This window comes from Corvus moneduloides, chromosome 4, assembly GCF_009650955.1.
Source record: "Corvus moneduloides isolate bCorMon1 chromosome 4, bCorMon1.pri, whole genome shotgun sequence".
Lineage (NCBI taxonomy): Eukaryota > Metazoa > Chordata > Aves > Passeriformes > Corvidae > Corvus > Corvus moneduloides.
Window position 1 is genome coordinate 4,251,641 of NC_045479.1, and position 13,107 is coordinate 4,264,747.

The 13,107-nt window shown below is 41.4% G+C and overlaps 1 protein-coding gene across 4 annotated transcripts in view; it reads left to right on the forward strand.

The window, feature by feature from the left end:
• Positions 1 to 13,107, forward strand: part of RERG (RAS like estrogen regulated growth inhibitor) — a 96,577-nt gene that overhangs the window by 68,941 nt on the left and 14,529 nt on the right. For all 4 annotated transcript variants that reach the window (XM_032106369.1, XM_032106368.1, XM_032106367.1 and 1 more), the window contains exon 3: positions 10,112 to 10,168. In XM_032106369.1, the coding sequence (XP_031962260.1) occupies positions 10,112 to 10,168 (57 nt within the window). The remainder of the gene's footprint in view (positions 1 to 10,111; positions 10,169 to 13,107) is intronic.

Below are 13,107 nucleotides of genomic sequence, written 5' to 3' on the forward strand. Positions count from 1 at the left end.
AAACTCCAGCTGCAGCCAGAGATAGGAGAAGATAGTTGTTTATCAAAACAATGAATTAATTTAAATTCGTTTAGTGCTGTCACTAGCACTGGGAACCAAGCACAGCACTCTGTAGTGTACTGACTGGACCACTTAACCATATTTATCTTTGCCCATTATAACATGGTCTTATAGGAAATCACTGCTTCCAGGGTCTGGGATTAATTAATCTTCCTCCTGACAGAGGTTGTATGGGATGAGCAGTGATGTGAGACCAGGCAGATCACCAGTTAGGCTTCAGATGTAAACAGGCCTTGGTCACTGGTGATTTATGAAGAGTTGCTCTCCACCCACGCCTGTTCTTCCATCCTGCTCCACAGAAGAAAAGAAGTGATGCTGGGGGTGATACTCTTAGATACCATTAGGTAGCTACCAATTCCATCTCCCTTAAGGTCACTGTTCTGCCTCTAGGAATGATCATCTCTACAGCCTGTTAGGAAACCTTTATTCAGACTGAGCTTTTGTCTTCAGCTCATCATTTCTACACTTTGCAACGTATTTCTTTTTATTGTGAAAAAGATGTGGTCCGTAGTGTTTACCTTCCATTTTACTTCAGTTGTCGATCATAGGTTTTCTATCATTCACTTTTATCATCCTTCAGCATTGCAAACTCTACTGTGGAAATACCTCTTAAAGAGCTTCTCTGCTCCTCCTGCTGTCTCTTAATCCTCCAAGTGCAATGGCAAAGCTGTTTGCTCTAAAAAAAGAAGATTAAATTGCTGGTACAAACAAAAGTTCGAGATTCCAGGTGGCAAGCAAATAACAGGAGCAGGTGTCTTTACAGCACAGAGAAAAGGAGGGAGGGTTAAAAAAAAAAGAGCATAGCTAAAAGATGAGAACAGCCATCAGGACACTTGCCAGCACTGTCCATGAGATGCTGGAGGCAGCTGGAAGATCACACATTGTACTGCTAGTAAATAGTCACACAAGCCTGAGGACTGTCATGGCTTATGTCACTGTTTGATACCTCTGTTGTCACGTGCATTTCTCCATTCATTCCTCTGGGAATGTCTCCAGGTGTCTGGTTCAGGTACTCGGCAATGGGCCCCTCAGAAAAAAAAAACAATTCCTTACCTTCTTCCTGAAATTCCAGGTAGCTGATTTTGAAAAAGATGGGTCCCCATAAATATTGTGTTGTGCACTGTGTTAAAAAGATGTAACATTTATCAAGGCTTATGTCCCCAGGCTCATAAAGAAAAGAGGATCATTGAAATTCCATGAGTCAGTTTTCAGTGTATTCTGTTGCCTTAACTCCTCATCTTCCTGTGACACAGGCACCTTCCAGGCATGCATCTATTGACTGATTTGTGGCACATCAATCAATAGGGCTGGTACAGACTTCTAGTGTTCACCTAAGCTCTTTTGCCAAAGAAAGGAGGACATGTGATCTTTCAAGATCTTCCTGAATATCCTACTCTGGCTGGATTGTAATCGCACTGCAAAGCTTTTCCAGGTTGTCTGAGATTTCCATGGAGCCAAATCCAGAAAGCCAAGGTGTGCATGCAGAAGAAATGAAGTTTATCACAGAAAAGGCCAGGGAATGGTTTGTTTTTAATTTGATGCAAGCTGGAGTCTCATTTGATACAGTATACATAACTTACAATAAGAAAATTTTTATAGTCAGGTTGAGAAGAGAGTGACAGCTAGTCTGTTCAGACTCTGACCACACAGAAACACTCAGTGCTGTCTACCAGCATGAAACATGGAGCTCTGTGTCCCTTTATGCCATTTCTTGTTGCCATTTGACTTAGTGAATCAGTAGCAGAGCAAGGCACTTTGACAGAGGTGCTTTTTCTGTTGTGAAGATTACAAGTACAGGCAGTGATTCAGCATTGATGCTCAGCGTGCTGGCTGCCCTCTCATTCAGGCTGACTCGCTAGAGCCTGATAAAACTGTATTTTTAAGCATTTAGAGTTACTCTAAGCCTTCAGCCTAGTAGCAAAGAGTAAGTTGTGCCTTTGCAGAGTGCCTTTGTCATACTGGAACGTACCATGTGAAGCAAAATGTCTTTTGCTCCTGGCCAGAACAGAAGTCAGGAGGAAGTTGAAACACCAGCCAGCCCTCAGAACTATCAAATACTAACCCCAACAGCAGGCAGGTTCCTTGAGTTCCTTAGGAACAGCCTCCCCCTCAGGCAGGGCCAGGGTTTATGGCCAGGTTGCTGCTGGCAGCCAGGATGTTCTCACAGAACAGCTGGGCCCTGCAGACCGGTCCCTGCCCTGACCACGGTCTCACACAGAACTCTCTTTAAACTATGTTGGAAAAACTTCTTCATTTCCTTCGAGCATGAGACCGTGCCCCATCTCCTACTCCCTGGGAAAGTGGTCTCCAAGCCTCCCAGGACATGTGGACCTTCTCTAATAAGGCAACTTCACTTCTCTCCCCTTTCTTCCAGTTTTTTCTATTCATCTCTTGGCTTCTGAGCATGGGAGCGGGAAGAGAGCAGGGATCGGACCAAAGGCTGGAGGAGAGCCTTAAAAAACCCCCAAAAACCCCACTCTCTCACAAAAAAAAAAAAAAAAAAATTACAACCAGCAGCAATATCACCACCAATAACAAAAAATCAACAATAAAACAAAAATCCCAACTTCAGCACTGGCCACGTGTGTATGGCCACTCCTTCTGGTGCTCACGTATGGTCCTCCCTTTGCACTGGCAGGGGATGAGGCAGCAGCTCCACACCATCCAAGGAGCAATTCAAGGCATCTCCAAAATACCCAGATGATCCTTTCCTTCAGGAGTGTCACTCAAGTGTCTCGTGTTGCCTACACCTTGTTTCAGGCTCAGCTCTGACAGGGTAAAATCAAGTTTGAACCCTTTTGGCCCACAGGAATGAGCTGAAGATGAGGAGTTGGTGCAGGCTACAGCAAAGAAAGTGTGCCTTTGCCTTCTCCCTGTAGCCGTGACGCCTGGATAAAAGGATCCAATGAATCCCCCAGATTTCTCCAGTGTAATACAAAACAGCACTGAATGAAAGAATGAGCAGAGGCTAGTAAAGCTGGGTTGGTTTGTTTTAAATATGCAATTCCTAAATTGCAAGTTCTTTGAAGGCAAACAGTGAGGTGTTGAGTCATTTCCTTTGAAAATCAAAAACCCTAACTTCCTTGCAAAAAACGGCCTTTCTGTTCAAAGTACATTTACCAACAAAAATTCATTCATGCAAAAATGCTTTCACAATAACCAGATCATCCTGCCATTGAAACCATTCTAGAATTCCCTCCTGTATCTCCTTTCTTTCTTTTTCCTTTTTAAAGATGACAAACTAATTTGACCATAAAAAGAGAGTGGGATGTTTTCTAAATTCAACACTGGAAGAAATGTAAGGAAAAGAGAACACAAAAAAGTTACAGCCACTGAAAATTTTGACATCTTGCCACTGTCTTATTGAAGTGCTGGATTTTTAAAGAAAAAAGCTTTCCACCCCTTCTTTCTTTTTTTTTCCCCCCTCTCAGATAAATCTAACTTTTTTATCTTTCATCTTGAGATGGAGGGTTGGGTTTGTGTCCAAGTTTTGTACTGAGAATCCTCTTCTACTTTCCTCTGCCCAGTGTCTTTCAAAAGAGCATGGAAATCCAAACCTTACCTGTGGCAGTTTTCTGGAAAAGCCACAGTTGTTCCCGTGAGATTTCATCCCTGAGGTTTCCCCTACAACGCCATCACAAATATACTCTGTCTCAGACACACAAACATCTGGAGGTGTTACCATTAACTGTGTTTTGGAAAACCAGATGTGTTAGTAATAGCACACCAGAAAGTTCAGGCTTCACAAAAGGGGCGACAGAACAAGTTATACAATGAAGTCAGGAGAGAGAAATGATGCAAGTGTGTTCCTAAAATGATCAAAACCATTAGACACACCAGTGTGATAATTTATCTTTCACATGAGAGGAGACCTGTGCAATAAAGAACTTTATACTGAAATTACATGTTATGGAACGGGGTAACGTAATGTAAATTAAGCCTCCTGCTTAAGCTCCATGTGCAGCAACCATTGTAAAAACATGCCTTGAGCACTGAAAGCAATGGGCAGAACATTACTACAAAAATCCTCCAGCTCAGTGGGGATGGGATGAATGACTGCTAATCAATAAAAAAATGAGAGTGAACTATCCAGGTGAGCATACAAAGAAGTCCAGCCTGCTGTTAAGACAGTCAAGATAAATATGTAAATACACCGTGCCATGGAGCGTGCCAGAATTTCAGATGAGCTCCTTGAAACAGGTTACTTTTCCCCAGGCTCTTCCCACTCAGAAGTTCCTAAAATCACCTATTTCCCACAGTAGCAAAATGCAATTACCTCTGGGATGGACTGAAATTGCTGCTAACAAAAGAAATACTCCCCAAAACCTTGTAGTAGAAATTGAGAAGTGACAGTGACATGAAATACCCTGACATTTAGTCAGGCCAGAGTATGAATAACCTGATGGAGGCTGCTAAAAACCACAGCTGAGCAGGACTATGGTCTCTGTCTCTTCCACAGTAGGATCTTGATCTTTCCAAACAACTTGTGGAAAGAAGGTCAGTTGTTGATATCTAATTGAACAACCTACTGAATTATTACCTGAAATAGCCTTTGGAGTCCTACTGCACTCACATTCTGCATGTAAAATACTATTTACTGTAAAGATAAATCCAGTATACAGCACTTAATATTGTACATCTGAAAATAGATTAGTGGTTTTGAAATACTTGAACGTGGAATGTTGGTTTCCACCATAATCCTGCTGTGGGAATTGAGACAGATATTTGAGACAGGTATTACAGTCCCTTTATGTTCCACCAGAACAAAAAGACATTTTTGGTGCTCACATTTGAATGCACAGAACCGAAGCCCTTACCATTACCACTGAAGAAAAAGGCTTACATTACACAGTGAAACTTCCTGAAAGGCAAAAGCAACACGTTCCATCCCACAGCTGTTCAATCCTGGTCTGTATTTACTGTAGCAGAGTATATATACACCTATATATATACACACACTGTTATATTTAAATTGCTCTGTGGTGTATATAAGAATATATACATTTGGTATTTATATTTAATTGATCTTCATATATAAAAGTACATATACTTTTTAAACTTATATTGGCAGTCAGTGGAGGACCTCCCTGTGCTGTTAAAGAAAAACTATAAAATCATAAACAGTAATTTTTCTGAACAGCTCACTGCTTAAGACAGTGACTTAAATATGCCTAAAACATGCATAGTTTGAAACAGCAAGGCAGTGTAAAACAAAACATTTTTATACTTCATTGAGTTCCCCCTTATTTTTCTCTCTGATCTTGCTGTGCTCCATCAGATTTACCGTAGGAAACATCTAGTCTACTGCATCAGGTCCCAGCATCAGAAGTGACCACAGTGAGCAAACCAAGAGAGGAGGCAAAGGCAGAGAGCTGCTCCTGTGGATGTCTCACTCAGCCCTCACATCCCCACACCACTGAATTGCCAGAGATCCTGTCAGAGCTGAGTCAAACCCGGGCTCATGGATGCAGAGCAAGGGGCAATGAGTGCCCGTTTACATCCCTGATGGATCAGGATCAGAAAAGGACTCTGCATTATAAGTTCACACCTTCTCCACACATAGACCCCCCCACAAGACTTTCACAAGCAAATTAAATTCTCATGGTTTTGCCTTTAAAACAAACCATTATTTCCCAAAGATGGACATAGAGCTGTTTGAGGAGGCAGAACATCACCTGCCAGAATGCAGCAGCACTGCCCTCCTGCAGACTGGAACTCACCACATCTTCCTGGGGGACTGAAATTCCAATACACAAAGGGCCTCTGAGAAGGTGAATGGGGGATGAACTCTCTAACAAAAATATAGCTTTTAAGAAAAAGTGAAATATTTCATTTCTGAAACTGCCTTTTGATCATTATAACCTTTGGTTTTAACCACTCTAGTGTCTCCTGCCAAGTGTGGTTTACTGATGACACATCATCATGGCACCAGGAATGGACTTGTTGATAAGTTAAATAATGGGACTACTTTCAGACCATTTTTATAGCTGAAAATTCTCATGGCATAAAAGAGTCATCATACAGTTATTTCACTGTGGAAAACTGTTATTTTTCTTAGAATAACTTTGAACTCTGTAACTTTTTGGGAAGGGGGTTGTTTTTCAAATAAAACCCGGCTTCCTTTCTTCCCCAAAAAACTCAGCTTGTATTAGCTGGAATGATACCAAATCCACAAAGATGTGTATTCAGACAGATTGTAAATTTAGCTAGAGCATTTATATGTTACTAAATCCAAACAAAGATCTAAAGCAAGATGCAAAATATCACACACATAAAAAAAAAATCTCCAAAAGATATGGACTGGGATTTTTAAAGCTGAGCAAGGGACTCAGCCACACAAGTTCGAAAGAAATTGATTAATTATGTGGTTGATAATCTTGGTTTATATGCCAAGTTAAATCCTGATATAACTTCATTGTCTTCAGTGGAGTTGCACTGCAAATGTAGTTGACAGATAGTCATGATTCTTCTCCAAGAATAACTTCTAAGGCAGAAGTTTTAAACATGAGTGAATGAAAGTCTTGTGCCAAGTTCTACCCTAATTTATACCCTGTACAAAACAGCTGACTTGGAAGCGAGGGTGTCAGGAAAGGCAGAAGGAGACAGGAGTCTGTTCTTGCTTCTCTGGGACGTTACATCAGTTCCCTTCAGGGATGGTCATGTCTCTGAAAAGCACAGCGGGAATCCACAGAGCAGTTTGGTGGAGATTCTTTCCTTCCAAGCCTGCAAGCTCTTCTATTATTTCACAAGCAGTAAGTGTCCAGGGAAGAGCCTGGACTAGTCTCAGTGGAGGGCCATGAAATTCACTCCTATTAACTACTGTATCAGACTCTTGGCTGCTTCAAAATGAATTTGAGGATGAGCACTGGAAATGGCCATTTTAATATGAATATTGGAATTAGTCACTTACTGTAATCAGAAAATAATGTGTTTCAGACAGTCTCAGCCTCAATGTCATTTTGAATCAAAACCCAGCATTTGGATTGGTTTTTTTTCAGTCTCTTGGCCTATTTTTGGCTCATTATTAGCATTAAGTTAAGCATGTCTAAGTAAAACTGACTGGTCAAACAGTACACACAGCTTTGCTCAGGTGAGAGGGAATTAATGCCCATCTCAACTCATCTTTTATGCAACATTACTAAGGCCGTGGGGGAATTCAATTGCTTTGCCCAAAGCATCATTTAAGCCAGCAGCAGAAATCTGACTGCTACAGCTCTAAGTGTGGTGAATTGCTGATGTCCTCGCTCCTGATTCTTCTGCTGGCAGAGTTATTTTACAGAAAAGTGATGTCATCTGGCAGTGAGTGAGCTCAACATAAACAGTGTGGCTCCACAGTAATACCCCTGCTCTGGGGGATCATTGCTGGGGCAGGAGGCACAAGCCAGCAAGTTGGTCTCCAGACTGACAGCCCAAGCACTTGGATGCCCTTCCCAGCTCTTCCCTCATCGTCTATTTTCAGTCAGATCAGGCAGCAAAGTCACATACATTGTTTTAATATTCAGCTGGATGTCAGAGGCCCATCTGCTAAGCACCCCTAATGAGGCAAAAGTGAAGACATTTCCCGTCCAGCATAGTCTGCAGTACTTACAAACAGAACAGACTCTGGATCAAGAGCATCTCACATTCCCCATCTGTGCAATGCAGCTAGCTGCTAATCTTGAGCCTCATAAAAATGTGTGGAAGTGAAAAGCTTTTAGGATGGGCTGTGACCACTGCCATGAAAGAGAGCAGAAGTATTTTGGAGGAATTGGCTGGGTCAGAAGCAGGGTGGCTGAGCAGAGCCAGCCTTGGAGGAGCAGCAGTTCTGCCCAGCCCTAAGAGCACGTGGCTCTGAAGCTGATAGTTCCCCACTCACTGGGGTTGTGCTAAGGGGGTATTTTCTTCCCTTCACTGGGTCCAAAGAAAAGTAAAATACTTACAAAAATGCTTTATTGGCAGCAGTGCCTAGCAAGTGGCTCACTGTGCTTTCTGTGCTCCCCACTGAGATCTGCCAGCAGAGAGACTAATTGCCATCTGACTCTGTGCATGGCAGCCACCTCCCACCCTTCCTTTCTTTAGCTCAGCTCCCTCCTAAACATGTAATTATTTATGGATCTGCATGTGCTGGAGGTAAATACAGCCTAGCTTTCCCCTTCTCACCAGAGCTTACACCTGTGATCTCTTAATTCCTCCCCTCTGCAGCACTGCACACCTGAACCATTTTATCCTGTGTACATAACCGTGGGTTTCTCCTCCCAGGCTCATCTCAGTAGCTCCAGTCCAGTTCTACTTTTACTTCTTGTGGCTTGTCACCTTTGGGCACCTCCAAAATCAGCTCTTCTCCCTCTTTTCCTTCAAAGCTGCTGCTCTCCATTACCTGTCTTAGACATGCTTGACAGACTTCTAGTCCCCTCCATTATTTCTACTCTCCTCTCCAGCAATTTCCATCTACAGCTACAAGGTTATCATAACTAAGTGGACCATGTTTAAGTATATATATAGTTGGACAGGTTCTTCTGCCTTTTCTCTCTCTTCATTAGCTTCTCCAGGTCCAGGCACAGGCTCAGGCACTTCCACACAGGTGGCCCACCACCGCTTCCCCTTCACAGTATGGCTGTCAAAGAGGAAAGCATTTTTTAAAGCTGTCCTTGACTAAGAAGATGGTAAGAGCAATTAGAGAAGAATCATGACCAAACTTTCAAAACAATGAGATGCTTGAACTATTCCAGCTAAGATAAAAGGTGCAAAAAAACGTCCTGGTGCAACATCACCGTGGATGGAAAATAAGCTATAAAGAGGTCATCTTCTTTTGGTGTGACATTCAGGTTAAGGGCCATGACTTGAAGAGTTACTTTGACTAAGAACTGCCACATCTACTCGGAGGAACAAGGACAGCATTTCAGCAAATCCTAAGCAAAGACATCGAAAGTAGAATTTCCTAAGGAAAATAGAAACTTAAAATAATAGCAACTTCAAATTGCTTCTTGTGTGATGATCTCATTTCCTTAGGATCAGCTTCTTATTACCCCTGCAAGTATAAGGCCTAGTTAATCTTCTTAAAACTAATATTCTGATTGTCTGATTAAGCAAATCTTAATTTGTTGGATTTATTCTGCAGGCTGTTGCCTAATCCTCCTGTTGGGCATAGAATTCTGGGATGTAGGACATTCTCCTGGCTTCAGTTTTGGATCAGAACACCTTTTCTGTCTACCTGCAACCAAAAGAAGAATGGAACAATTGTATAGGTCTGATGGCAAGGGAAACTTTTCCTGTAGCTGTAGTTGCTGCACTCATAGCTAGTGCAGTGATATCTCTGGCTTCATTTGCAGAAAGGGTTTTGGATGGTTTGCAGTGGTAAATGATTCATTTACATCACTGGAAATTCAAAGTGCTGCTCAGTTTTAAATTCAAGAATAATCAAAGCCTGTGTAAGTTGTTTTTAAAGGGTTTAGAGGGATAGAAAAAAATTAAATACAAGAACATGAATAGCAAGATCTTCACCTATAAGCTGAAACTAAGAACTACCTGTCCAGTGCTCCAAAATCTAACCTTTTTTTTTCTATTTCTGCAGATTGATTAATAGCATGTGTGGACCATTGCTTTAAAATATTTTATCTGTTTGCTTCAAGTAGGCAAAACATGGAAGTTAAACTGTTATGAGGAAGGCATGCCAAAATAGAGAAGGCATCTATTTAGCCAATTATTTCTGCCTTACAAGGTTTACAATCCGAAAGCAAGTCCTTAAGTGTAAAATTGTTTTGAACAACCCTCATTTTGAAGTGTCAAAGCTGGTTCCAAAACTGCCAACTCTTTTTCCACTGGTTATGGGAAACCTGAAGCATCCAAAGTAGCGGCTTTAATGTTGCAAAAAGTTCTGCTTTGGTTTGGTTTTTGTTTTGTTTTGTTGCCCCCCTCCAAAAGTGTGAAGTGGGCCACACACACTGACTTCTGCTCGCAGTTCAGGGGAGCTGCTACATGTCCACTCACATAGAAAACTTTGCTGGGAAAGCTTTGAAAAACCTGCTGAGTTGATGTCTTGTCCTTCTCACCCGAAATCTCTTTGTCCCTCCAGCTCTTGTCGTGCGCTTCCTGACCAAGAGGTTCATCTGGGAGTACGACCCGACGCTAGGTAGGTTATTGTGTCCTGGAAGCTCGTTGTGGAATGGCACAGCTGAAGCAATGGAAATCACAGAGTTAAAATTCCAAGCCTCAGTCAGCCTTGAAATTTGCTGTGAAAAGCTTCTCTATGGTCATTTAAAGCTGGAACAAGTTGTTACCTAAGATGGCAGAACAGAGAAGCAGTAACACTCAGACAAAAGCTGAGATATTGGATGAGGCACATTTCTGCCCACTCAGAAATCCATGGGAATTTTGCCATTGAAATCAATTGCTTTAATATTTCGCTCTTCAAATTGTTTAGTGTGAGATCAGTTTTCTGCTTTTGAATAACCCAAACATCTTCTGCTAGAGAGTAAGGTGACTGGGGTACAGATCTTAAAAATTCATGGCCAAAAAAAGGTAGGTTTTTACAGTCAGTCTACCTAGATTTAGGTAATTTTTTTGTCCTCACTTTCAAACATACATTGTCCCTCATTTTTTGGGTGACCGGATAGGGGCACCAATCATGTAAAGGGCATCCACATGTCCCTTCCACTGCTCCCACTAAGTTCTGTTGGGTCTGGCACTTTCAAGGAGCTGGCTCAGATATCTCAAAAAACCTGTCAAAGAGTTGCCCTGAATTAGAGGCTTCACTTAAAATTTCTGCCAAGGTCACATTTCTTAGTATTTCTTAAAATAGCATCTATTTAAATGCTCTGCACCAGAGCAAATCCAGGCCAAGAAGTCCAAGACAGGGCATTCACTTCTTAGAACCTCAGGACTAAGTGATTCACACACAAAGGGCTGGAAAGTTCCCTCTTCTCCAACAATGTGTTCCTCTCTCCTTCCTAATATTTCTTTGCAGGCTCCAACCCAGACCATACAGTTAAATATCAATTTCTTTATTAATGTTCTTTCCTTAAAAAAATCTCGTTAAGGAAATAGAAAATGCCATAAACTTGCGTAGCAGAAATGAAGTTTGATGTATTCTGTTACAGACCCCAGACAGCCCCTTGAAAAAAGCAGAGTATCCAGGATCATACTAGGTATTTTTGTTTCGCAAAGTACAGCAGTGACAGATGCTTAAAACTCCCACCTTGGGAAAATAAATCTCAGCACAACCTGAACTCAACTGCATTCTTTAATCTGCTACTATCAGTATATTCCTCAGTGAATTATATGTCACCTGCCTTGTGCTGCAGAGTGGAATGTTCAGTAGAATGTTGTATTAGTATTATTAGTGTTAGTACTTCACGTTTCTATCACTAGTACATCATTTTAAGAACGTGACAAGAAGTGTGTACAGTCTTCTCTATCAGTGTAGTCCAAGTTCATCAATTTCTTCCAGGGACACTGCATGCAAAAGCATCCTTTTTGCCTTGTTTAAGCACACAAATGAAGTTGTTACAAGCTACAAGGTTTATTATTTTTTGCCCCATTATGAAGGCCCCATGCCCTTTTTGCTATACAAGACTTGACATTTGTTTCTGTTTTACAAATGAATGCAATTGCAAATTACCGTGCCCCACAGGAATCTAATTGTCTTCTCTTTGCAGCTCTCGTGCAGGCAACAGTCTTATCTCAATAAACTGAAAATTGAATCTCTTCTGACTTACTGAGTTCTACATCCCCATTCAGTTTAGGGAATAATAGCTTAAATTGTGTATTGCAGTCACTGTGATGCTCAGCACTCCAGGTTGCTCTGAGGAAAAGGTTTGAGAAATTCAAAAACTAATAAACTCTTGGCAATAAATTCTTTCTTAATCACAGCAATCTCTGGTGGAAGCTGCTCACCAGAGTTTGTTTTGTAAGGTATTATTTTGTCAAACTACAGATCACAAAGAAGGTTCTGAAGTGTTAGAGGTGAAAAATTATTTTGGAATCGTAACCACTATCCAAGCCTTCAGAGATCAATCAGAAAGGAACTGTACCTTGAAAAGCTTTGAAAACAGTGCCTGAAAAACTGCGTTTTCTCTCTTTAGCATGGTCATCCTGCAGTGATTTGGGGTCCAATTATGTGTAAACATCTGAATTCACTGAAAGTTTTAGCAGAATAGATTCATTTCTTCTTAGCAGTCATGGACTGGCAGTTATGTGGAAAGAGGGATATCTACATGCTCAATCAATATAAAAAATTAAAGCTGTGTCAGTGAGAATCATTTCCTCTACAGGGAGAAATAAGCTGCTTTGTCAAGTTGTTCTAAAAGGACAGGAGTAAAACAGATGCAAACCATCCAGCTACTAAGCAACGGGAGGTTTTGCCAAAAATCACTGGGGCTGTGACAAAAACATCAAATTTATAGTTTATTTCTTATGTCAAGTTTTCAACCACCCATTAGCCCTCTGATGCAAGCAATCCCCAGATAATTCCTATTTTTAGGAAAGCTTTCACCAAGCTGTTCAAGGCCTGATGGAAATTCAACATTAACCTAAACTAAGCATCATATTAAAAAAAAACCCCAAACCCTATTCCTCTTTTTATTCAAGGGTGGCACATTTTAACTGGAAGGGAAAAAAACACACCTTATAAATATTCTTTACTATTCTAACCTGCCAGCAGAAAATGAAGGGCCACATTTTTAGCAGCACCTGGATAGAATGCTGTACCTCCAGGAGCCAAATTACCAACCACAAAGTAACATTTTCTGGCAGGAGGAACGTCACTGAACCCTGCAAGCTTTGGAAAACAGAGCTGCTGCTGAAGTCAGGGCTTTGCAGCTCGGCCACTTCAGTGCAGCGATGTTGGATCTGTGCAAATACTGCTAGGACAGCTGCATCTTCACAAAAATGCATCTCACTCTGCTTTTTATTTAACTGTTCTCAGCCAAAGGGCAACAACCTCAGCAAAGGTCATTTTCTGGGGAGTGTTAATCATCAGCCTTGACTTGTCCAGTATTTCTGTTTGACTGGCAAGTCATTGTCACCATCTTGGCATGGGGTTTTTGATTGCTTTTCCAAAAGGTGATGAAT